At 38.4% G+C, this 27,430-nt stretch overlaps 4 protein-coding genes across 4 annotated transcripts; all 4 read left to right on the plus strand.

Annotated features, from left to right (window-relative positions):
* Positions 1-447: 447 nt before the first annotated feature.
* Positions 448-3,721, plus strand: LOC139289097 (galactose-specific lectin nattectin-like). The gene is made up of 7 exons (XM_070910609.1): positions 448-504; positions 790-855; positions 1,100-1,115; positions 1,449-1,552; positions 1,755-1,889; positions 2,848-2,959; positions 3,492-3,721. Exons 2-7 carry the CDS (start codon positions 790-792, stop codon positions 3,551-3,553), a joined length of 495 nt encoding a protein of 164 aa, XP_070766710.1. The 5' UTR covers positions 448-504; the 3' UTR covers positions 3,554-3,721.
* A 4,260-nt stretch (positions 3,722-7,981) lies between these two features.
* LOC139289026 (galactose-specific lectin nattectin-like) lies at positions 7,982-11,242 on the plus strand. Its single transcript, XM_070910524.1, has 7 exons — positions 7,982-8,020; positions 8,304-8,369; positions 8,614-8,629; positions 8,969-9,072; positions 9,273-9,407; positions 10,611-10,722; positions 11,013-11,242. The coding sequence occupies exons 2-7, from the start codon at positions 8,304-8,306 to the stop codon at positions 11,072-11,074; spliced, it is 495 nt and encodes a 164-aa protein (XP_070766625.1). The 5' UTR covers positions 7,982-8,020; the 3' UTR covers positions 11,075-11,242.
* Positions 11,243-16,054: 4,812 nt separating this feature from the next.
* On the plus strand, positions 16,055-18,991 carry LOC139289143 (galactose-specific lectin nattectin-like). Its single transcript, XM_070910667.1, has 5 exons — positions 16,055-16,124; positions 16,720-16,823; positions 17,025-17,159; positions 18,118-18,229; positions 18,762-18,991. The coding sequence occupies exons 1-5, from the start codon at positions 16,055-16,057 to the stop codon at positions 18,821-18,823; spliced, it is 483 nt and encodes a 160-aa protein (XP_070766768.1). The 3' UTR covers positions 18,824-18,991.
* A 4,258-nt stretch (positions 18,992-23,249) lies between these two features.
* Positions 23,250-26,489, plus strand: LOC139288730 (galactose-specific lectin nattectin-like). The gene is made up of 7 exons (XM_070910126.1): positions 23,250-23,290; positions 23,574-23,639; positions 23,884-23,899; positions 24,239-24,342; positions 24,542-24,676; positions 25,765-25,876; positions 26,260-26,489. Exons 2-7 carry the CDS (start codon positions 23,574-23,576, stop codon positions 26,319-26,321), a joined length of 495 nt encoding a protein of 164 aa, XP_070766227.1. The 5' UTR covers positions 23,250-23,290; the 3' UTR covers positions 26,322-26,489.
* Positions 26,490-27,430: the final 941 nt, after the last annotated feature.

The raw sequence follows: 27,430 nt of genomic DNA on the forward strand, positions 1-27,430 counted from the left end.
ATACACATGGGGAAATATGGGAATCTTATAGAAGGTTTTGGTGCTCTGGTCATTTGAGCTTACATGTTCAAATGATGAACACTTTGATGAAAAATCTGCAAAAGATGACATGATGAGCCTCATTCATGCGTAGTGTAATTTGACGTTTTGAAAGGACACAGCAGTCCACTCAACTTAACTGAACAAAAGCTCAGGTGACCCACTCCGACTGGCCGACAGACCAGCGTTGCCAAGTGTCAGCCTTGAATTACAACCCTAATCTGAATTTCTGCCTAAAAAGGCATCTTATCCAACATTGTTTGAAGAGTATATTGGTCTTTCCTCCAGTCTGAGCTAATAGAGTACTCATTATTATTTACAATAATCAAACAATGTCTTGAGATCAGAGAAAGACACATTGCAGGTGTGTGAGTCGAAGGTATATAAACACTGGGTTTCCCTCTGAAAGACACCCTGCTACCTGCTACTGCTGCAAGTGGAACCTCATCTGATCATCACAACAAGGTGCGGCTCTCATTCCTACTTTTCATCATAGCATCAGCTGTGTTGATTCAAATCTATAGAAATTATTTTTCATCTGTTCATTATTGCATTTAGTGTTCACTTCAAGGGAAATCCCCTTTTCATATATAGTTCTTTACAAGGCCTCGTTTCTGTGAAACCTGCTAACTGTCTTTGTTTCATTCATCCACAACAGTCATTTTAACTTTATAATTCAAGTTCACATTTAAAGAATGCACATGCTTATCTATGGTGCATTACTTCATTAATAACTGAGTCTTTACACAGATGGCATCAGCTCTTCATTTCATTGCGGTCCTCTGTTTGACCAGTGGACTGTGGATTGGAGCAAATGTAAGTAACACGCACACTAAAATATTTATTTTTAAAAGATCATTGGTGTCATAACACCTAAACTTCAAACACTAGTACCATGTCTCGGAGCCCAACATCATGTTTTCAACATTATTTCCAAGTTTTGTCTTCAAAATAATTACTGGTGATATATAAGGTAGTGACTAAATACACAATAAAATACTCAATAAAGATCAAGTTTGAGTTGAGTTCAGTGCTAATGATGTTTTCTTTATGTTCACAGGCGCGTCCTGATTCAGGTTGGTACTTGTCCGAGTCTGGGGGGTGAAGGGTAATAATACAGTAGCTGGGACTTTGTGACTGCTGTTCAAGTTATTTATAAGTTTTCAAATTTTTAAGAAACGTTTTTGTGGAATGAGGACTGTGGATGTTTCTTATAGTGTAGTCACTCTATCAGGTTATCAGTATGGATGACAGCAATGAATACAGAAATCAATAACTCTCAATGTATCTATGACATGAGACTTGAATAAACCTGAACCCATTCTTTAAGTCAATTTCAAAAGAGGAACATGACTCTAATTTTCCTTCTGTCACACTTATGCATTGATTGTCATTGTAATCATCTACAGACCATTGCTGTGACACCTGTAGGACCTGCCCTTCTGGTTGGACTCAGTTTGACGATCACTGTTACATGTACAACCACGTTCAAAAGGACTGGGCTGATGCAGAGGTACTTTATGGAACAATATGAGTTCTAACTGCCAAACTGTATTCATGACATTTGCTTTAAACTAGTTTGTTCTTATAAGAATCATTCAGTAGAAGAAGCCGTAAAGCAAACTCTCACTTCTATGTCCTCATTTAACGTATTCCATCTCTCAATGATTTTTTTGTTGTTTTTTTTTCATTTCACACGCTGTCTTCCTCATTAGATTGCCTGCATTGCCCTCGGTGGGAATCTGGCCTCAATCCCCAACAAAGACGTGTACGACTTCCTCAAAAAGACAATCCACACAGCGACTAACGAACATAGACGAACTTGGGTTGGAGGCCATGACACAGCAAAGGTGAGCGATTTAACATAAACATGTGTGCCTGATATAGAGTGCTGCAGGGATGACGGATTTTTGTAGGCCAACTCATTTATGGAGTATTGCTGAAAATAAGCTCTGTGGCAAACAAATGTTAATGACACTCACACTTACTCTTACTTACGTGTTGTTCAGCATGATAATCTTCACAATGAACACATGATTTTTGAAGCGGAAATGCAGTCGCCAGAAATAAAAAGCTAACGTTAGGCTACGGTTGCATGTCCAAGCGCGAGTATAAACACAACGAGGCTGTAAGAGCAGACCAGTGAGTAGATGAGTTTCCACATTTGGCATGATGACATTTAACGTCCCCAACAACGTCCGTAATCTCATTTAGCCGCCTTTCATGAGAAACTTAAAAGCTTCAAAATTCAGGAGTGGGGTATTTACTGACGCATTTTATGTCGCAGAACAAAGCGTGAAAATCTCTAAAGCTTGTGTTAGCCACAGACCTTATTTCAGGAATCTGTCCAAAAACCCATTCAAGAAACCCCACTGACTTCGAGACGAATGAAGCGGAAGGGCAAAAATGCCGACTCATTTCCAGGTTTTAGGGCTCATTCCTGCAGAACTCTACTGAATATGTTCTGTTTTTAATTTGGTGGTCACATTGTTGAGAGTCTGGCAGGTGTGATTTGGATTTTGGATGGATCATGTATAACAAAGGTTCCCTGACTGGAGGCCATTTACCTGGTAATGTGTTATACCGCTAAACCACCAGGTCACCCAGTCTCTGGGTTATTTCGACAAACCAGGACATCCATTTCATTTTTTAGTATCAAACTAAATTCTATTCAGCCTCATTGTGTTGGAGTGGTGGCTGACGTCTCAGCTGTGTATATCTCTTCACTATCAGCATGGTTAGAAGTCACTAAGGGTAAAATATCATTGTTGTGATTGGATTGAATTGACCCTTAAAACTTTCTTTCAGGAGGGTGTGTGGTTGTGGACGGATGGAACCAAGTTTGACTTCAAGCTGTGGCGTCGGGGGGAGCCCAACAACAGTGGCAAAAGAGAGCACTGCATGGAGATGAACTACCTCGGTACGCACTGATTATCTGTTTCTCTCCTGCATGTGATTTTTCTGTGGAAATTCTCAACATTCAAGAGAAGAAAAGTCATCTTTTGTAACTCATCCCCTGATATAATCTAGAATATGAATTGTGTTTTGTTATTTGTACATTTGATTGAAAAAAGCAAACATTTGTCAAACATTTGTTGCAGAGGCCTGTAGAGTATTAGAGTTTGTTGTTTGTAGATCTGAAACTATTAGTTAAGTAATCAATTAGTCGATTGACTGAATCAACAATTATAGTAAGCGATTAGATATTTAAGTAAAACAAATCATGAGTATTTGCTAGAATTCATCGTATTCTTTGAAGTTAAACTGAATATCTTTGGGTTTGTAGGATAAAACAAGCAGATGAATATCTCAACTTGGGCTTTAGAAAATTGTGACAACTTCTGACATTGCATAAACCAAATGATGAATCAATCAATCGAGAAGATTAATCAATAATTAAAATAATCTTTCTTTGTATGTATATCATTTTTTGTTTAACTTTTAAACTCTAGCGGCTCCCAACGACTTGAGCTGCAACCCAAAGCAATCTTTTGTTTGTGGAAAGCGCCTGTGAAGATCCCTGCCATGTGCTCATACAACTGCCATGATGATGTCACATCCCCACTAATGATGTCACATGCACCAGGATGTACAGCCTCGATGACATCACTGCAGGAAAATATATTGACAGTTCTGATTTGATTTCAAATAAATCAATAAACAAACACATTCTGTTCAACAATTTGTCTCACCTCTTTATATTACCATCTCATATGAAAGCTTAATACTTCTATCTCTACTATGTATACTTCAATTGATCAATCAACTGATTAATCATTTAGTCAATCAATTATTGTATCTCTTCATAGATGGTTTATACCTGCATTCGCAGTATAAAATTCTAACATTTTAAATGACCATAGACGTGCCCCGACAAGTCATCCAGTTCAACAAGAATAGAGATATTCCACCCTGCCTTCTTCTGCTGATACAACAATCAGATAAACTCTACCTCATGAACCACAGAGTTTATACATTTCAACTATGTCTTAACTGTGATGCCTTTAATCAAAGATAGGTAACAGCATGTATTGTAAAGAATAGGTGGACTTTTGCCATCTGGTCGTCCACATCACACCTGCCAGACCGGCCAGGGCTTAAATTCTTTTAATGGAACTACAAAATTACATACAGAATATTTTCAAAATCAGGCACACACGGTACAGCTGCAGCCTCTCTGTCAGTGGGGGCCTGAGAATATTGTCCCTCAGCCGCGACAGCGTGCGGCTAGTGTTGCTCTTATGGAGGCAGGACGGTGATTTTACAATTTGGAAATAAAAATAAATTTTGGCATTGAAAACAAAACCTTAACTGAAAAAGGAAACTTGGGCCTTGAAACATTTGTACTGGAAAAAGTTGTATTAGCACTGAAAAAAGTTTCACTGGCATTAAAAATGATTTCATTTTATTCTGATATTTTTTGCGTTTGGTTAGAGCAGAGCCTAACCACTCTGGGACCAGAGCCTGGTTCTGGGTGAGGTTTCTGCCCTTTAAAAGGGAGTTTTTCTTTGCTACTGTTGCCAAGTGCTTGCTCATGGTGGGAACTGTTGGGTCTCTGTAAATAATATTATAAAGAGTATGGTCCGGACCTGCTCTATAAGAAAAGTGCCCTGAGATAACCTCTGTTATGATTTGGCACTATTTAAATAAAACTGAATTGAATTGAGAGGAGGGATTTGAGGGGAGGGGCAGGAGAGTGTGATTTATGTAACATATGCCTTTTGAATGTTACATTAAAAACATACTTTGAGCTTTAAATGGTTACTAAGTCTAATAGAAAAATCTTGTAATAGAGAATTTAATTTGTCAGTAATTTTACCTTTATTTGATATTTGTGTTATTTTCATATTTTTCCCATTTTAGATTTCATATTTAATACTAGGCCACATTGTAGCCATGGTAACGATACAGCTATGAAGCCCATCACCGGGGGAACAGTCAGACTGGGCTTGGATCTATCTGAGAGAGACTGTAACAATATTGACATCCAGAGTGATAATCTATGTGTATTCATCTATCTGTATTAGTAGTTTTCTTTGTGTATTGTGTAATAGTTTTAATAGTACTGTAAAAGTCTTTCATCCCGGACCAAGGTTAGACCGTTGGCCCTGTTAATGTACATTAATTAATCAGTTAATGGTCATTGAGCTTGGCTACAGAAATCATTCATTTGTATTGTAAGCTTCTGTTGATTATGATTTTCTTTTATACTGAATAGTTTTACTGAGACCGGGCTTGTATTCCCCAAATCCCGAAGTGTTTAAACCAATAAACAAATTGAATCGACAACCGGCTAACTGTCAGCCGTTAGTCCACCACCATCAATGAACACAACGCAGAGACTGTTGACTGTTACCACTATCAGCGGTATAAAAAGTAGGGCGTTATAAACTGTATATAGAGATCCAGAACAAATTAAACCCCGTTACACATGTAATCTGCATACTGAGGAATAATCTGATTGACTAAATGATTAATCAGTTGATTGACTGAATGTTTTTCAAAAGAATTAAGCTTTTGCATGTGATGGTAATATAAAAAACTAAATAAGAGATGAGACAGATTGTTGAACAGAATTTATCTGTTTGTTGAGTAATTTGAAATCAATTCAGACATGTTAACATGTTTTCCTGTAGTAATGTCATCGAGGCTGTACACACTGGTGGTGTGACATCATCAGTGGGGGTGTGACATCATCATGGCAGATGTGTCGGCCGGGATCTTCATAGGCACATACCACAAGCAAATGCTCACGTCGTTAGCAAAACCTAAAGTTTAAAAGTTTATAAACAAGCAATTAGGGCTGCAATGAATGAATGAATGATATTTAGAAAACCCAAATATATTCATTTTACTATCAAAGAACACGAAGACATTTAGCAAATACTCACATTTGAACCAGTGATCTGTTTTCAGGGGGTTGTTGTTTGCTTTTTTCAATCAAATGTACAAATAACAAAACACAATTCATATTCAGGATTATATCAGGTGATCAGTTAGCAAAGTTAACTTTTCCTTTCTTGAGTATTGACAATTTCCACATTTCTACTAAAGAAAACTCACATGTAAAAGGGCAACAGATAATCAGTGTGTACCGAGGTACTTCATCTCCATGCAGTGCTCTGTTCCAGCAGTGTTGTTGGGCTGCTTGTAACGCCACTCTTCGAAATGAAACTTGGTACCATCACTCCACATCCACACACCTGAAAGAAGGTTTTAAAGGTCAATTCAGTCCAATCATAAAAATGATATTTTGCCCTGGGTGACATCTAACCATGCTGATAGTGAAGAGATATACACAGCTGAGACGTCAGCCACCACTCCAACACAATGAGGCTGAATAGAATTAGTTTGTGATACTAGAAAATGAAATGTATGTCCTGGTTTGTAAAATAACCCACAGACTGGGTGACCTGGTGGTTAAGCGGTATAACACATTACCAGGTAAATGGCCTCCAGTCAGGGAACTTTGTCCCTTATTTTCCCGTGAGCTCTCCACTGTGTGGTATCAAATAAAAGCAAAATGCCTTCATGAAAGAAGGATCCACAGACCTTGAGTGGTCTGCTGTGTCCTTTTAAAAAGTCAAATTAGACTACGCATGAATGAGGCTCATCATGTCATCTTTTGCAGATTTTTCATCAAAGTGTTCATCATTTGAACATGTAAGCTCAAATGACCAGAGCACCAAAACCTTCTATAAGATTCCCATATTTCCCCATGTGTATTTAAAGAATATTAGACCTAAGCTGCATGGTTTCTGAAGGGTGTCTTTTGCAGAGGCTTTGAAATTGGAAGAAAACAAGCAGCTCCATGGTAGATTTTCTTCAGATCAAACTACAAATGGCTATCCCCACCCCATGTTTCCATCTGATTCATATTCAACAGGTATTTGCTGTCATATACTCACAACAAATCTTTTGTCCTTATTTGTAATGACTATTAACCACAATTTCCAAAACCAGTAAATTGGCCTTATTTAGACACTGCAGATGACATAAAACATAAACAAAATGCTAAAATGTTCACCCCTTATATGATGCTGCATATTTGGTTTACTGGGGTTTACTGGTTTTTCAGTGAGTGAACATCACTTCCCAAGCCTTCACCTCCTTGACTCTGCTGGTCTTAGTGGGCCTACACTCTGAAACAAGTCATGTGGTTTATCAGGTATAAAAATGCAACATACTGAATCAACACAGATTTACACCTCTCATGTGTATAGGTACTTAAGAGTATTACATACAGCACCTAAGATTAATTATTTTTATTTTAATGCATCTTTATTTTAATTACACATTTCATACATACACAGGTATGTTACCTTCTATTGCAGCAATTAAATATTCAGCACTGAGAAACATGTGAACGGGACCCCGGGTGGATTCTGTGAATACTGCTGGGAGACTTGCTGACATCTCCCTTGAACAAACCTCTAATGAGTGTTTAAGTAAGATGATTCTGTTTAATTTCAAACATCGTGTTTGAAAATGGGGAGAGGATCATCATGAGTAAATAGGCCAGCAGCAGCATTGTACTAAACATCATTATATGACTTTCTGTTTTATACTAAATGGCCAAAGAACACGGACAACCCGGTCCACATATGTACTCTAGGTTTGGACTAGACCCTTCCTTCACAAGTGCTTGGCCAAAGACACAACCCAAAATTAATGACCAGAATTAAAACACATTACATTACATTCCTAATTCTAATGTGTGTAGCAAATGCTGCAGCTGATACCTTTAAAAACACTGGATCCACATTTTGTCACATTGTTTGAAGAGTATTCCGGGCATCCCACAGGTCTGAGCCAATTTATTACTCATTATTAATTACAATGATCGAACAATATCCTGAGATCACAAAAACACGTTGCAGGTGTGTTAGTCCGAGGTATATAAACACTGGATTTCCCTCTCAAAGACACCCTGCTACCTGCTACTGCTGCAAGTGGAACCTCATCTGATCATCACAACAAGGTGCGGCTCTCATTCCTACCTTTCATCATAGCATCGTTTGTGTTGATTCAAATCTATAGAAATTATTTTTCATCTGTTCATTATTACATTTATTGTTTTCAAGGGAAAATCCCCTTTTCATATATAGTTCTTTACAAGGCCTCGTTTCTGTAAAACCTGCTAACTGTCTTTGTTTCATTCATTCACAACAGTCATTTTAACTTTATAATTCAAGTTCACATTTAAAGAATGCACATGCTTATCTATGGTGCATTACTTCATTAATAACTGAGTCTTTACACAGATGGCATCAGCTCTTCATTTCATTGCGGTCCTCTGTTTGACCAGTGGACTGTGGATTGGAGCAAATGTAAGTAACACGCACACTAAAATATTTATTTTTAAAAGATCATTGGTGTCATAACACCTAAACTTCAAACACTAGTACCATGTCTCGGAGCCCAACATCATATTTTCAACATTATTTCCAAGTTTTGTCTTCAAAATAACTACTGGTGATATATAAGGTAGTGACTAAATACACAATAAAATACTCAATAAAGATCAAGTTTGAGTTGAGTTCAGTGCTAATGATGTTTTCTTTATGTTCACAGGCGCGTCCTGATTCAGGTTGGTACTTGTCCGAGTCTGGGGGGTGAAGGGTCATAATACAGTAGCTGGGACTTTGTGACTGCTGTTCAAGTTATTTATAAGTTTTCAAATTTTTAAGAAACGTTTTTGTTTCTGCAGAATGAGGACTGTGGATGTTTCTAATAGTGTTGTCACTCTATCATGTTATCAGTATGGATGACAGCAATGAATACAGAAATCAATAACTCTCAATGTACCTATGACATGAGACTTGAATAAACCTGAACCCATTCTTTAAGTCAATTTCAAAAGAGGAACATGACTCTAATTTTCCTCCTGTCACACTTATGCATTGATTGTCATTGTAATCATCTACAGACCATTGCTGTGACACCTGTAGGACCTGCCCTTCTGGTTGGACTCAGTTTGACGATCACTGTTACATGTTTAACCATGATCAAAAGGACTGGGCTGATGCAGAGGTACTTTATGGAGCAATATGAGTTCTAACTGCCTAACTGTATTCATGACATTTGCTTTAAACTAGTTTGTTCTTATAAGAATCATTCAGTAGAAGAAGCCGTAAACCAAACTCTCACTTCTATGTCCTCATTTAACGTATTCCATCTCTCAATGATTTTTTGTTTCTTTTTTCCGTTTCACACGTTGTCTTCCTCATTAGATTGCCTGCATTGCCCTCGGTGGGAATCTGGCCTCAATCCCCAACAAAGACGTGTACGACTTCCTCATAAAGACAATCCAAGCAGCGACTGACGAACATAGACGAACTTGGGTTGGAGGCCATGACACAGCAAAGGTGAGCGATTTAACAATAAACATGACACGATGCAACTATCCCCTGCGTGCCTGATATAGAGTGCTGCAGGGATGACGGATTTTTGTAGGCCAACTCAGAAGTTAGCATCGCCCTGGTTCCCTTGAAAAAAGCCAAAATGATTTATGGATTATTGCTGAAAATAAGCTCTGTGGCAAACAAATGTTAATGACACTTACATGTGTTGTTCAGCAAGATAATCTTCACAACTGAACACATGATTTTTGAAGCGTAAATGCAGTCACCAGAAATAAAGAGCTAAGGTTAGGCTATAAACAAACTACACCACGGTTGCATATCCGAGCTCGAGTATAAACACAACGAGGCTGTAAAATCAAACTAGTGAGTAGATGAGTTTCCACATTCGGCATGATGACATTTAACGTCCCCGACAACGTCTGTAATCTCATTTAGCCGTCTTTTTTAAGACACGTAAAAGCTTCAAAATTCAGGAGTGGGGTATTTACTGATGCATTTTATGTCGCAGAACAAAGCGTGAAAATCTCTAAAGCTTGTGTTAGCCACAGACCTTATTTCAGGAATCTGTCCAAAAACCCATTCAAGAAACCCCACTGACTTCGAGACGAATGAAGCGGAAGGGCAAAAATGCCGACTCATTTCCAGGTTTTAGGGCTCATTCCTGCAGAACTCTACTGAATATGTTCTGTTTTTAATTTGGTGGTCACATTGTTGAGAGTCTGGCAGGTGTGATTTGGATTTTGTGATGACTAAAATCCACCAACTCTTTACATACTGTAACCAATCATGATCTACAGACCTCACTGTCAATAATTCTCACCTTTAGCCCAAAATTGTTTCGATCAGTCTGTTGATTGTGTTTTCATGAAGACATTTTGCTTTTATTTGATACCACACAGTAGAGAGGTGACGGGACATGAGGGGGATTATGTATAACAAAGGTCACTGACCTGGGGCCAGTTACATAGTAATGTGTTATACCGCTAAACCACCAGGTCACCCAGTCTGTGGGTTATTTTGACAAACAGGACATCCTTTTCATTTTTTAGTATCACAAACTAAATTCTATTCAGCCTCATTGTGTTGGAGTGGTGGCTGACGTCTCAGCTGTGTATATCTCTTCACTATCAGCATGGTTAGATGTAACTAAGGGTAAAATATCATTGTTGTGATTGGATTGGATTGACCCTTAAAACTTTCTTTCAGGAGGGTGTGTGGTTGTGGACGGATGGAACCAAGTTTGACTTCAAGCTGTGGCGTCGGGGGGAGCCCAACAACACTGGCAGAAGCGAGCACTGCATGGAGTTGAACTACCTCGGTACGCATTGATTATCTATTTCTCTCTTGCATGTCATTTTTTCTTCTGAAGCAATGTGGAAATTCTCAATATTCAAGAAAAGTAATTGACTAAATCAACAATTCTGGTAAGTGACTAAATATTTAAGTAAAGCAAATCATGAGTATTTGCTAGAATTCCTTGTATTCTTTGACGTTAAACTGAATATCTTTGGGTTTTTGGACTGTTTGTTGCATAAAACAAGCAGATGAATATCTCAACCTGGGAGAGATTATTAGATAATTGTTTGTTTATTAACTTTTAAACTCTAGGTGCTCCCAACGACTTGAGCTGCGACCCAAAGAAATCTTTTGTTTGTGGAAAGTGCCTGTGAAGATCCCTGCCATGTGCTGTTACATCTGCCATGATGATGTCGCATCCCCACTAATGACGTCACATGCACTAGGATGTACAGCCCCGATGACATCACTGCAGGAAAATATATTGACAGTTCTGATTTGATTTCAAATGAATCAATAAACAGATAAATCTTGTTCAACAATCTGTCTCACCTCCTTGTCATTTGCCAACAAAAATAAAATTGGCATTGAAAACAACACCGGAATTGAAAAAGGAAACATTGGCATTGAAACATTTGCATTGAAAAATAAAACGGAAGCATGAAAAATGATTTCATTTTATCTTGATATTTTTGTTCAGATTTTTTCTTCAAATCACTTTTTTTTCATTGACAGTGTTTTTCAGTTTCGATGTTCTGTTACCATTTTGGCATGGAGAGGAGGGCTTTGAGGGGACTACCCCTAAGTTTTGGAGCGCCCTCGACTGGCTCGTAGCCTTTCAGAATGAAGTTACAAAGAATAGGAGTTGAAGTCATAGCCTATTGACCCCAAGCGCAGAGCATGGAGCACTTTGCAGACAGATATGCATTTAGGGTTTAATAATGTATGTTGTAAATTAATGATGAATTGTCACCTCTGCATTCATTGAATATTGATTTTAAATTGAAGAAATATTACGCTCAAACGTTAGGCTGTTTGCATAGCCACCAGAGCGTGTGATCGGAGTTCAGTTAAAAGAAACTCTGCTCCATCGCTTCCCTCCGGTCCGTTGCCGTTCCCAGCTCCCAGGACGAAAAAACATGCTCAAAATTCGCTCCTGTTCAGTGCTCAGTGAGTTCAAGTTCAAGTATTTGTTTTTATATATGTCAATGGTTCAAGTGCGCTCCTCGCTCAGGTTCAATTCAACTCTGCTCACATGCTCTGATAGCTCTGATAGCTACTGGACATCCTCACCACATTTGTGGTGCCTAGTTGCAAAAGCTGTTAGATAAATGAACTGAAGTGAAATCTACAATAGTTCCCTCTGAGATGTAGTGGAGTAGAAGCAGAAAGTGGCATGACAAGAAAAAACAAGTACCCCAAGTTTGTACTATATTTGTACATGAGTACTTGAGTAAAAGTACATTCCACCACTGCACAGATCACCTGCAGTATGCAGACAGTTCCAAAGAGCAAGTTTCTTGCGCCAAAGCTGTCAATAGTTTCTATTGTGGACTACTGAAAACAACACTACTGCATGGAATCACTATCTGTTCCACAACACAGGAGAGTAGGGGTGGGAATCACCAGAGGTCCCACCATATGATATTATCTTAATACTTAAGGCACGATACCATAGTATTGCGATATGCTGAGTATTGCAATACCTTGTGATTTTTCAACTGCAAATTATGTCCCCAAAGGAAAACTTTGTCAACATCGATTTTATCTAATGAGATAAAGTTTTCCGTCTGTTCAGTCTGTTTGTATTGTCTACATCGTCCAACTTCACTGAATGCAGGTATTTTGAACAATGCAACTTCAGCTAAAGTTATGCAGCCCCTTCAGCAATGAGGAATTTGAAAGTAAATACATTTAAAGTACAGTACACTTAAACTGAAATTAAATAAAACGTGCTTTTAAATTAAAACAAAAAGAATGTGCTACTGTTTGCTGCTGGCTTTGAGACAGCCAAGAGGTAGCTGCAGGTCACCAGAGACACTATCTCCTCACCTGGAAGCACAACAAATGCAAACGTACAGTAAATGTCACAGACGAGGAAGTCTATCAAGCCGCACGAACAGGTTCAACAAAAGCATCATTCCACAGAGACACATGATGATTATTTAAGTATTGTATTTAAGTATGAATCTGAGATACTTGTACTTTCCTTGAGTCTTTTCTTTTCGTGCCACTTTCTACTTCTACTCCACATTTCAGAGGGAAATATTGTACCTTTTACTTCACTACAATTAGTTTTAACGGCTTTAGTTACGAGTTACTTTACAAATTAAGATTTTTGCATACGAAACATATAAAGCGTTTATAAAATATGATAGAGAAAATTAAGAGAAGTAAAGGAGGAAAAGAAGTTCAGCCATTAAGAAAATTACAAAAACAACTGCCCACATTGATGCATGTAAAACAACACTGTGCTCATAAAATGTGATTAACTTTCAAATGTAATTATGATTCTATTCAGACAATGATTTAAGTTATTGTTATTGAAGTTATTGTGTCCTTTGACTCATTCCTCCAAGCGTTCAGTAGCTGGTCTGGATTGATAATCTCCTGCTAATAAATTGGCTGTGGCACACCTTCTGAATTCTCGGGTACATGTATCATCCATCAAGTGTCACAGTGTGATCTTCATTTCCCCTCAGCCCGTCTCCAGTCCCTGCTCACTTCTCCCGGGCCATGATCACACTTGACAGACACAGACAAAAGTATTGGGCCACTCCTCTTAATCATTGAATTCAGGTGTTTCATTCAGTCCCATTGCCACAGGTATAAAATCAAGCACCTAGCCATGCAGTCTGCCTTTACAAACATTTGTGAAAGAATGGGTCGTTCTAAAGAGTTCACTGAATTCGAACGTGGTACTGCAATAGGATGCCACCGTTGCAACAAGTCAGTTCGTGAAATTTCTTCTCTCCTAGATATTCCACGATCAACTGGAAGTGGTATTATTGCAAAGTGGAAACGTTTAGGAACCACAGCAGCTCAGCCACGAAGTGGCAGACCACGTAATGTTACAGAGCGGGGTCGCCGAGTGCTGACGCGCATAGTGGTAAAAGTCGCCAAAGCTCTGCTGACTCAACAACTGCAGAGTTCCAAACCAGCTCTGGCATTAATATCAGCACCAAAACTGTGTGCCGGGAGCTTCACGGCATGGGTTTCCATGGCCGAGCAGCTGCACGCAAGCCTTACATCCCCGAGCACAATGCCAAGCGTCAGATGGAGTGGTGTAAAGCATGCCGCCACTGGAGCAGTGGAAACGAGTTCTGTGGAGTGACGAATCACGCATCAGTATATCCTGGCTTAAGTTGCATAAGGTGGCAACAGTAGTGTAAGACTATCTTTGATCACTGCATTTGCAAATATTTTACTTTTTCTTCTTCTTATGTGTTATCCTAAGGCTGTGTGCGCACTGTAGCCTAAGTTCTCTAAAACTGTGGGGTTCCCAAGTAAGTTGTTTCTGGATCAGGGGTTAAAGCAAGTTTAAAAACAGTAACATCAAAATATGAGACACCAAAAATTATGAAGTTTTGTCCAAAAATGGTGACCAAGAGTGTCCTCAGCAAATTAAAGCAAACATCGCAAAAACTTGAAAGGAAATGGCGCTCCACCAATTGGAAGAATCACGTTTAGCCTGGCAAGATAGTCTTAAAGCATAAAGGAAGGCCCTCCGTAATGCCAGAGCGTCCTATTGCTCATCATTAACAGAGGAAAATAAGAACCCCAGGTTTCTTCAGCACCGTAGCCAGGCTGACAGAGAGTCACTGCTCTGTTGAGCCATGTATTCCTATAACCCTCAGCAGTAATGACTTCATGAGCTTCTTTAAAGATAAAATTCAAAGTATTAGAAAAACAATTCATCACCTTCTGCCCTCAGGCGATACCGACTTAACTTCAAACACAGGAACCTCAGAAACAGAATCATCTTACTTAAACTAATTAATTAAAATAAAGATGCATTAAAATAAAAAGAATTAATCTTAGGTGCTGTATGTAATACTCTTAAGTACCTATACACATGAGAGGTGTAAATCTGTGTTGATTCAGTATGTTGCATTTTTATACCTGATAAACCACATGACTTGTTTCAGAGTGTAGGCCCACTAAGACCAGCAGAGTCAAGGAGGTGAAGGCTTGGGAAGTGATGTTCACTCACTGAAAAACCAGTGAAACCCCAGTAAACCAAATATGCAGCGTCATATAAGGGGTGAACATTTTAGCATTTTGTTTATGTTTTATGTCATCTGCAGTGTCTAAATAAGGCCAATTTACTGGTTTTGGAAATTGTGGTTAATAGTCATTACAAATAAGGGCAAAAGATTTGTTGTGAGTATATGACAGCAAATACCTGTTGAATATGAATCAGATGGAAACATGGGGTGGGGATAGCCATTTGTAGTTTGATCTGAAGAAAATCTACCATGGAGCTGCTTGTTTTCTTCCAATTTCAAAGCCTCTGCAAAAGACACCCTTCAGAAACCATGCAGCTTAGGTCTAATATTCTTTAAATACACATGGGGAAATATGGGAATCTTATAGAAGGTTTTGGTGCTCTGGTCATTTGAGCTTACATGTTCAAATGATGAACACTTAGATGAAAAATGTGCAAAAGATGACATCATGAGCCTCATTCATGCGTAGTGTAATTTGACGTTTTGAAAGGACACAGCAGTCCACTCAACTTAACTGAACAAAAGCTCAGGTGACCCACTCCGACTGGCCGACAGACCAGCGTTGCCAAGTGTCAGCCTTGAATTACAACCCTAATCTGAATTTCTGCCTAAAAAGGCATCTTATCCAACATTGTTTAAAGAGTATATTGGTCTTTCCTCCAGTCTGAGCTAATAGAGTACTCATTATTATTTACAATAATCAAACAATGTCTTGAGATCAGAGAAAGACACATTGCAGGTGTGTGAGTCGAAGGTATATAAACACTGGGTTTCCCTCTGAAAGACACCCTGCTACCTGCTACTGCTGCAAGTGGAACCTCATCTGATCATCACAACAAGGTGCGGCTCTCATTCCTACCTTTCATCATAGCATCAGCTGTGTTGATTCAAATCTATAGAAATTATTTTTCATCTGTTCATTATTGCATTTAGTGTTCACTTCAAGGGAAATCCCCTTTTCATATATAGTTCTTTACAAGGCCACGTTTCTGTGAAACCTGCTAACTGTCTTTGTTTCATTCATTCACAACAGTCATTTTAACTTTATAATTCAAGTTCACATTTAAAGAATGCACATGCTTATCTATGGTGCATTACTTCATTAATAACTGAGTCTTTACACAGATGGCATCAGCTCTTCATTTCATTGCGGTACTCTGTTTGACCAGTGGACTGTGGATTGGAGCAAATGTAAGTAACACGCACACTAAAATATTTATTTTTAAAAGATCATTGGTGTCATAACACCTAAACTTCAAACACTAGTACCATGTCTCGGAGCCCAACATCATGTTTTCAACATTATTTCCAAGTTTTGTCTTCAAAATAATTACTGGTGATATATAAGGTAGTGACTAAATACACAATAAAATACTCAATAAAGATCAAGTTTGAGTTGAGTTCAGTGCTAATGATGTTTTCTTTATGTTCACAGGCGCGTCCTGATTCAGGTTGGTACTTGTCCGAGTCTGGGGGGTGAAGGGTCATAATACAGTAGCTGGGACTTTGTGACTGCTGTTCAAGTTATTTATAAGTTTTCAAATTTTTAAGAAACGTTTTTGTTTCTGCAGAATGAGGACTGTGGATGTTTCTTATAGTGTAGTCACTCTATCAGGTTATCAGTATGGATGACAGCAATGAATACAGAGATAATTAACTCTCAATGTACCTATGACATGAGACTTGAATAAACCTGAACCCATTCTTTAAGTCAATTTCAAAAGAGGAACATGACTCTAATTTTCCTCCTGTCACACTTATGCATTGATTGTCATTGTAATCATCTACAGACCTTTGCTGTGACACCTGTAAGACCTGCCCTTCTGGTTGGACTCAGTTTGACGATCACTGTTACATGTACAACCACGTTCAAAAGGACTGGGCTGATGCAGAGGTACTTTATGGAACAATATGAGTTCTAACTGCCAAACTGTATTCATGACATTTGCTTTAAACTAGTTTGTTCTTATAAGAATCATTCAGTAGAAGAAGCCGTAAACCAAACTCTCACTTCTATGTCCTCATTTAACGTATTCCATCTCTCAATGATTTTTTTGTTGTTTTTTTTCATTTCACACGTTGTCTTCCTCATTAGATTGCCTGCATTGCCCTCGGTGGGAATCTGGCCTCAATCCCCAACAAAGACGTGTACGACTTCCTCAAAAAGACAATCCACACAGCGACTAACGAACATAGACGAACTTGGGTTGGAGGCCATGACACAGCAAAGGTGAGCGATTTAACATAAACATGTGTGCCTGATATAGAGTGCTGCAGGGATGACGGATTTTTGTAGGCCAACTCATTTATGGAGTATTGCTGAAAATAAGCTCTGTGGCAAACAAATGTTAATGACACTCACACTTACTCTTACTTACGTGTTGTTCAGCATGATAATCTTCACAATGAACACATGATTTTTGAAGCGGAAATGCAGTCGCCAGAAATAAAAAGCTAACGTTAGGCTACGGTTGCATGTCCAAGCGCGAGTATAAACACAACGAGGCTGTAAGAGCAGACTAGTGAGTAGATGAGTTTCCACATTTGGCATGATGACATTTAACGTCCCCAACAACGTCCGTAATCTCATTTAGCCGCCTTTCATGAGAAACTTAAAAGCTTCAAAATTCAGGAGTGGGGTATTTACTGACGCATTTTATGTCGCAGAACAAAGCGTGAAAATCTCTAAAGCTTGTGTTAGCCACAGACCTTATTTCAGGAATCTGTCCAAAAACCCATTCAAGAAACCCCACTGACTTCGAGACGAATGAAGCGGAAGGGCAAAAATGCCGACTCATTTCCAGGTTTTAGGGCTCATTCCTGCAGAACTCTACTGAATATGTTCTGTTTTTAATTTGGTGGTCACATTGTTGAGAGTCTGGCAGGTGTGATTTGGATTTTGGATGGATCATGTATAACAAAGGTTCCCTGACTGGAGGCCATTTACCTGGTAATGTGTTATACCGCTAAACCACCAGGTCACCCAGTCTCTGGGTTATTTCGACAAACCAGGACATCCATTTCATTTTTTAGTATCAAACTAAATTCTATTCAGCCTCATTGTGTTGGAGTGGTGGCTGACGTCTCAGCTGTGTATATCTCTTCACTATCAGCATGGTTAGAAGTCACTAAGGGTAAAATATCATTTTTGTGATTGGATTGAATTGACCCTTAAAACTTTCTTTCAGGAGGGTGTGTGGTTGTGGACGGATGGAACCAAGTTTGACTTCAAGCTGTGGCGTCGGGGGGAGCCCAACAACAGTGGCAAAAGAGAGCACTGCATGGAGATGAACTACCTCGGTACGCACTGATTATCTGTTTCTCTCCTGCATGTGATTTTTCTGTGGAAATTCTCAACATTCAAGAGAAGAAAAGTCATCTTTTGTAACTCATCCCCTGATATAATCTAGAATATGAATTGTGTTTTGTTATTTGTACATTTGATTGAAAAAAGCAAACATTTGTCAAACATTTGTTGCAGAGGCCTGTAGAGTATTAGAGTTTGTTGTTTGTAGATCTGAAACTATTAGTTAAGTAATCAATTAGTCGATTGACTGAATCAACAATTATAGTAAGCGATTAGATATTTAAGTAAAACAAATCATGAGTATTTGCTAGAATTCATCGTATTCTTTGAAGTTAAACTGAATATCTTTGGGTTTGTAGGATAAAACAAGCAGATGAATATCTCAACTTGGGCTTTAGAAAATTGTGACAACTTCTGACATTGCATAAACCAAATGATGAATCAATCAATCGAGAAGATTAATCAATAATTAAAATAATCTTTCTTTGTATGTATATCATTTTTTGTTTAACTTTTAAACTCTAGCGGCTCCCAACGACTTGAGCTGCAACCCAAAGCAATCTTTTGTTTGTGGAAAGCGCCTGTGAAGATCCCTGCCATGTGCTCATACAACTGCCATGATGATGTCACATCCCCACTAATGATGTCACATGCACCAGGATGTACAGCCTCGATGACATCACTGCAGGAAAATATATTGACAGTTCTGATTTGATTTCAAATAAATCAATAAACAAACACATTCTGTTCAACAATTTGTCTCACCTCTTTATATTACCATCTCATATGAAAGCTTAATACTTCTATCTCTACTATGTATACTTCAATTGATCAATCAACTGATTAATCATTTAGTCAATCAATTATTGTATCTCTTCATAGATGGTTTATACCTGCATTCGCAGTATAAAATTCTAACATTTTAAATGACCATAGACGTGCCCCGACAAGTCATCCAGTTCAACAAGAATAGAGATATTCCACCCTGCCTTCTTCTGCTGATACAACAATCAGATAAACTCTACCTCATGAACCACAGAGTTTATACATTTCAACTATGTCTTAACTGTGATGCCTTTAATCAAAGATAGGTAACAGCATGTATTGTAAAGAATAGGTGGACTTTTGCCATCTGGTCGTCCACATCACACCTGCCAGACCGGCCAGGGCTTAAATTCTTTTAATGGAACTACAAAATTACATACAGAATATTTTCAAAATCAGGCACACACGGGACAGCTGCAGCCTCTCTGTCAGTGGGGGCCTGAGAATATTGTCCCTCAGCCGCGACAGCGTGCGGCTAGTGTTGCTCTTATGGAGGCAGGACGGTGATTTTACAATTTGGAAATAAAAATAAATTTTGGCATTGAAAACAAAACCTTAACTGAAAAAGGAAACTTGGGCCTTGAAACATTTGTACTGGAAAAAGTTGTATTAGCACTGAAAAAAGTTTCACTGGCATTAAAAATGATTTCATTTTATTCTGATATTTTTTGCGTTTGGTTAGAGCAGAGCCTAACCACTCTGGGACCAGAGCCTGGTTCTGGGTGAGGTTTCTGCCCTTTAAAAGGGAGTTTTTCTTTGCTACTGTTGCCAAGTGCTTGCTCATGGTGGGAACTGTTGGGTCTCTGTAAATAATATTATAAAGAGTATGGTCCGGACCTGCTCTATAAGAAAAGTGCCCTGAGATAACCTCTGTTATGATTTGGCACTATTTAAATAAAACTGAATTGAATTGAGAGGAGGGATTTGAGGGGAGGGGCAGGAGAGTGTGATTTATGTAACATATGCCTTTTGAATGTTACATTAAAAACATACTTTGAGCTTTAAATGGTTACTAAGTCTAATAGAAAAATCTTGTAATAGAGAATTTAATTTGTCAGTAATTTTACCTTTATTTGATATTTGTGTTATTTTCATATTTTTCCCATTTTAGATTTCATATTTAATACTAGGCCACATTGTAGCCATGGTAACGATACAGCTATGAAGCCCATCACCGGGGGAACAGTCAGACTGGGCTTGGATCTATCTGAGAGAGACTGTAACAATATTGACATCCAGAGTGATAATCTATGTGTATTCATCTATCTGTATTAGTAGTTTTCTTTGTGTATTGTGTAATAGTTTTAATAGTACTGTAAAAGTCTTTCATCCCGGACCAAGGTTAGACCGTTGGCCCTGTTAATGTACATTAATTAATCAGTTAATGGTCATTGAGCTTGGCTACAGAAATCATTCATTTGTATTGTAAGCTTCTGTTGATTATGATTTTCTTTTATATTGAATAGTTTTACTGAGACCGGGCTTGTATTCCCCAAATCCCGAAGTGTTTAAACCAATAAACAAATTGAATCGACAACCGGCTAACTGTCAGCCGTTAGTCCACCACCATCAATGAACACAACGCAGAGACTGTTGACTGTTACCACTATCAGCGGTATAAAAAGTAGGGCGTTATAAACTGTATATAGAGATCCAGAACAAATTAAACCCTGTTACACATGTAATCTGCATACTGAGGAATAATCTGATTGACTAAATGATTAATCAGTTGATTGACTGAATGTTTTTCAAAAGAATTAAGCTTTTGCATGTGATGGTAATATAAAAAACAAAATAAGAGATGAGACAGATTGTTCAACAGAATTTATCTGTTTGTTGAGTAATTTGAAATCAATTCAGACATGTTAACATGTTTTCCTGTAGTAATGTCATCGAGGCTGTACACACTGGTGGTGTGACATCATCAGTGGGGGTGTGACATCATCATGGCAGATGTGTCGGCCGGGATCTTCATAGGCACATACCACAAGCAAATGCTCACGTCGTTAGCAAAACCTAAAGTTTAAAAGTTTATAAACAAGCAATTAGGGCTGCAATGAATGAATGAATGATATTTAGAAAACCCAAATATATTCATTTTACTATCAAAGAACACGAAGACATTTAGCAAATACTCACATTTGAACCAGTGATCTGTTTTCAGGGGGTTGTTGTTTGCTTTTTTCAATCAAATGTACAAATAACAAAACACAATTCATATTCAGGATTATATCAGGTGATCAGTTAGCAAAGTTAACTTTTCCTTTCTTGAGTATTGACAATTTCCACATTTCTACTAAAGAAAACTCACATGTAAAAGGGCAACAGATAATCAGTGTGTACTGAGGTACTTCATCTCCATGCAGTGCTCTGTTCCAGCAGTGTTGTTGGGCTGCTTGTAACGCCACTCTTCGAAATGAAACTTGGTACCATCACTCCACATCCACACACCTGAAAGAAGGTTTTAAAGGTCAATTCAGTCCAATCATAAAAATGATATTTTGCCCTGGGTGACATCTAACCATGCTGATAGTGAAGAGATATACACAGCTGAGACGTCAGCCACCACTCCAACACAATGAGGCTGAATAGAATTAGTTTGTGATACTAGAAAATGAAATGTATGTCCTGGTTTGTAAAATAACCCACAGACTGGGTGACCTGGTGGTTAAGCGGTATAACACATTACCAGGTAAATGGCCTCCAGTCAGGGAACTTTGTCCCTTATTTTCCCGTGAGCTCTCCACTGTGTGGTATCAAATAAAAGCAAAATGCCTTCATGAAAGAAGGATCCACAGACCTTGAGTGGTCTGCTGTGTCCTTTTAAAAAGTCAAATTACACTACGCATGAATGAGGGTCATCATGTCATCTTTTGCAGATTTTTCATCAAAGTGTTCATCATTTGAACATTTAAGCTCAAATGACCAGAGCACCAAAACCTTCTATAAGATTCCCATATTTCCCCATGTGTATTTAAAGAATATTAGACCTAAGCTGCATGGTTTCTGAAGGGTGTCTTTTGCAGAGGCTTTGAAATTGGAAGAAAACAAGCAGCTCCATGGTAGATTTTCTTCAGATCAAACTACAAATGGCTATCCCCACCCCATGTTTCCATCTGATTCATATTCAACAGGTATTTGCTGTCATATACTCACAACAAATCTTTTGTCCTTATTTGTAATGACTATTAACCACAATTTCCAAAACCAGTAAATTGGCCTTATTTAGACACTGCAGATGACATAAAACATAAACAAAATGCTCAAATGTTCACCCCTTATATGATGCTGCATATTTGGTTTACTGGGGTTTACTGGTTTTTCAGTGAGTGAACATCACTTCCCAAGCCTTCACCTCCTTGACTCTGCTGGTCTTAGTGGGCCTACACTCTGAAACAAGTCATGTGGTTTATCAGGTATAAAAATGCAACATACTGAATCAACACAGATTTACACCTCTCATGTGTATAGGTACTTAAGAGTATTACATACAGCACCTAAGATGAATTCTTTTTATTTTAATGCATCTTTATTTTAATTACACATTTCATACATACACAGGTATGTTACCTTCTATTGCAGCAATTAAATATTCAGCACTGAGAAACATGTGAACGGGACCCAGGGTGGATTCTGTGAATACTGCTGGGAGACTTGCTGACATCTCCCTTGAACAAACCTCTAATGAGTGTTTAAGTAAGATGATTCTGTTTAATTTCAAACATCGTGTTTGAAAATGGGGAGAGGATCATCATGAGTAAATAGGCCAGCAGCAGCATTGTACTTAACATCATTATATGACTTTCTGTTTTATACTAAATGTCCAAAGAACACGGACAACCCGGTCCACATATGTACTCTAGGTTTGGACTAGACCCTTCCTTCACAAGTGCTTGGCCAAAGACACAACCCAAAATTAATGACCAGAATTAAAACACATTACATTACACTCCTAATTCTAATGTGTGTAGCAAATGCTGCAGCTGATACCTTTAAAAACACTGGATCCACATTTTGTCACATTGTTTGAAGAGTATTCCGGGCATCCCACAGGTCTGAGCCAATTTATTACTCATTATTAATTACAATGATCGAACAATATCCTGAGATCACAAAAACACGTTGCAGGTGTGTTAGTCCGAGGTATATAAACACTGGATTTCCCTCTCAAAGACACCCTGCTACCTGCTACTGCTGCAAGTGGAACCTCATCTGATCATCACAACAAGGTGCGGCTCTCATTCCTACCTTTCATCATAGCATCGTTTGTGTTGATTCAAATCTATAGAAATTATTTTTCATCTGTTCATTATTACATTTATTGTTTTCAAAGGAAAATCCCCTTTTCATATATAGTTCTTTACAAGGCCTCGTTTCTGTGAAACCTGCTAACTGTCTTTGTTTCATTCATTCACAACAGTCATTTTAACTTTATAATTCAAGTTCACATTTAAAGAATGCACATGCTTATCTATGGTGCATTACTTCATTAATAACTGAGTCTTTACACAGATGGCATCAGCTCTTCATTTCATTGCGGTCCTCTGTTTGACCAGTGGACTGTGGATTGGAGCAAATGTAAGTAACACGCACACTAAAATATTTATTCTTAAAAGATCATTGGTGTCATAACACCTAAACTTCAAACACTAGCACCATGTCTCGGAGCCCAACATCATGTTTTCAACATTATTTCCAAGTTTTGTCTTCAAAATAACTACTGGTGATATATAAGGTAGTGACTAAATACACAATAAAATACTCAATAAAGATCAAGTTTGAGTTGAGTTCAGTGCTAATGATGTTTTCTTTATGTTCACAGGCGTGTGCTGATTCAGGTTGGTACTTGTCCGAGTCTGGGGGGTGAAGGGTCATAATACAGTAGCTGGGACTTTGTGACTGCTGTTCAAGTTATTTATAAGTTTTCAAATTTTTAAGAAACGTTTTTGTTTCTGCAGAATGAGGACTGTGGATGTTTCTAATAGTGTTGTCACTCTATCATGTTATCAGTATGGATGACAGCAATGAATACAGAAATCAATAACTCTCAATGTACCTATGACATGAGACTTGAATAAACCTGAACCCATTCTTTAAGTCAATTTCAAAAGAGGAACATGACTCTAATTTTCCTCCTGTCACACTTATGCATTGATTGTCATTGTAATCATCTACAGACCATTGCTGTGACACCTGTAGGACCTGCCCTTCTGGTTGGACTCAGTTTGACGATCACTGTTACATGTTTAACCATGATCAAAAGGACTGGGCTGATGCAGAGGTACTTTACGGAACAATATGAGTTCTAACTGCCTAACTGTATTCATGACATTTGCTTTAAACTAGTTTGTTCTTATAAGAATCATTCAGTAGAAGAAGCCGTAAACCAAACTCTCACTTCTATGTCCTCATTTAACGTATTCCATCTCTCAATGATTTTTTGTTTCTTTTTTCATTTCACACGTTGTCTTCCTCATTAGATTGCCTGCATTGCCCTCGGTGGGAATCTGGCCTCAATCCCCAACAAAGACGTGTACGACTTCCTCATAAAGACAATCCACGCAGCGACTGACGAACATAGACGAACTTGGGTTGGAGGCCATGACACAGCAAAGGTGAGCGATTTAACAATAAACATGACACGATGCAACTATCCCCTGCGTGCCTGATATAGAGTGCTGCAGGGATGACGGATTTTTGTAGGCCAACTCAGAAGTTAGCATCGCCCTGGTTCCCTTGAAAAAAGCCAAAATGATTTATGGATTATTGCTGAAAATAAGCTCTGTGGCAAACAAATGTTAATGACACTTACATGTGTTGTTCAGCAAGATAATCTTCACAACTGAACACATGATTTTTGAAGCGTAAATGCAGTCACCAGAAATAAAGAGCTAAGGTTAGGCTATAAACAAACTACACCACGGTTGCAAATCCGAGCTCGAGTATAAACACAACGAGGCTGTAAAATCAAACTAGTGAGTAGATGAGTTTCCACATTCGGCATGATGACATTTAACGTCCCCGACAACGTCTGTAATCTCATTTAGCCGTCTTTTTTAAGACACGTAAAAGCTTCAAAATTCAGGAGTGGGGTATTTACTGATGCATTTTATGTCGCAGAACAAAGCGTGAAAATCTCTAAGGCTTGTGTTAGCCACAGACCTTATTTCAGGAATCTGTCCAAAAACCCATTCAAGAAACCCCACTGACTTCGAGACGAATGAAGCGGAAGGGCAAAAATGCCGACTCATTTCCACCAACTCTTTACATACTGTAACCAATCATGATCTACAGACCTCACTGTCAATAATTCTCACCTTTAGCCCAAAATTGTTTCGATCAGTCTGTTGATTGTGTTTTCATGAAGACATTTTGCTTTTATTTGATACCACACAGTAGAGAGGTGACGGGACATGAGGGGGATTATGTATAACAAAGGTCACTGACCTGGGGCCAGTTACATAGTAATGTGTTATACCGCTAAACCACCAGGTCACCCAGTCTGTGGGTTATTTTGACAAACAGGACATCCATTTCATTTTTTAGTATCACAAACTAAATTCTATTCAGCCTCATTGTGTTGGAGTGGTGGCTGACGTCTCAGCTGTGTATATCTCTTCACTATCAGCATGGTTAGATGTAACTAAGGGTAAAATATCATTGTTGTGATTGGATTGAATTGACCCTTAAAACTTTCTTTCAGGAGGGTGTGTGGTTGTGGACGGATGGAACCAAGTTTGACTTCAAGCTGTGGCGTCGGGGGGAGCCCAACAACAGTGGCAGAAGCGAGCACTGCATGGAGTTGAACTACCTCGGTACGCATTGATTATCTATTTCTCTCTTGCATGTCATTTTTTCTTCTGAAGCAATGTGGAAATTCTCAATATTCAAGAAAAGTAATTGACTAAATCAACAATTCTGGTAAGTGACTAAATATTTAAGTAAAGCAAATCATGAGTATTTGCTAGAATTCCTTGTATTCTTTGACGTTAAACTGAATATCTTTGGGTTTTTGGACTGTTTGTTGCATAAAACAAGCAGATGAATATCTCAACCTGGGCTTTAGGGAATTTTGACAACTTCTGACACTGCATGAACCAAATGATGAATCAATCAAGAAAGAAGTCAGATTAATCAATAATTAAAATAATCTTTCATTGTAGGTCTAATTGTTTGTTTATTAACTTTTAAACTCTAGCGGCTCCCAACGACTTGAGCTGCGACCCAAAGAAATCTTTTGTTTGTGGAAAGTGCCTGTGAAGATCCCTGCCATGTGCTGTTACATCTGCCATGATGATGTCGCATCCCCACTAATGACGTCACATGCACTAGGATGTACAGCCCCGATGACATCACTGCAGGAAAATATATTGACAGTTCTGATTTGATTTCAAATGAATCAATAAACAGATAAATCTTGTTCAACAATCTGTCTCACCTCCTTGTCATTTGCCAACAAAAATAAAATTGGCATTGAAAACAACACCGGAATTGAAAAAGGAAACATTGGCATTGAAACATTTGCATTGAAAAATAAAACGGAAGCATGAAAAATGATTTCATTTTATCTTGATATTTTTGTTCAGATTTTTTCTTCAAATCACTTTTTTTTCATTGACAGTGTTTTTCAGTTTCGATGTTCTGTTACCATTTTGGCATGGAGAGGAGGGCTTTGAGGGGACTACCCCTAAGTTTTGGAGCGCCCTCGACTGGCTCGTAGCCTTTCAGAATGAAGTTACAAAGAATAGGAGTTGAAGTCATAGCCTATTGACCCCAAGCGCAGAGCATGGAGCACTTTGCAGACAGATATGCATTTAGGGTTTAATAATGTATGTTGTAAATTAATGATGAATTGTCACCTCTGCATTCATTGAATATTGATTTTAAATTGAAGAAATATTACGCTCAAACGTTAGGCTGTTTGCATAGCCACCAGAGCGTGTGATCGGAGTTCAGTTAAAAGAAACTCTGCTCCATCGCTTCCCTCCGGTCCGTTGCCGTTCCCAGCTCCCAGGACGAAAAAACATGCTCAAAATTCGCTCCTGTTCAGTGCTCAGTGAGTTCAAGTTCAAGTATTTGTTTTTATATATGTCAATGGTTCAAGTGCGCTCCTCGCTCAGGTTCAATTCAACTCTGCTCACATGCTCTGATAGCTCTGATAGCTACTGGACATCCTCACCACATTTGTGGTGCCTAGTTGCAAAAGCTGTTAGATAAATGAACTGAAGTGAAATCTACAATAGTTCCCTCTGAGATGTAGTGGAGTAGAAGCAGAAAGTGGCATGACAAGAAAAAACAAGTACCCCAAGTTTGTACTATATTTGTACATGAGTACTTGAGTAAAAGTACATTCCACCACTGCACAGATC

Source organism: Enoplosus armatus, chromosome 8, assembly GCF_043641665.1.
Source record: "Enoplosus armatus isolate fEnoArm2 chromosome 8, fEnoArm2.hap1, whole genome shotgun sequence".
NCBI classification, from domain to species: Eukaryota; Metazoa; Chordata; class Actinopteri; order Centrarchiformes; family Enoplosidae; genus Enoplosus; species Enoplosus armatus.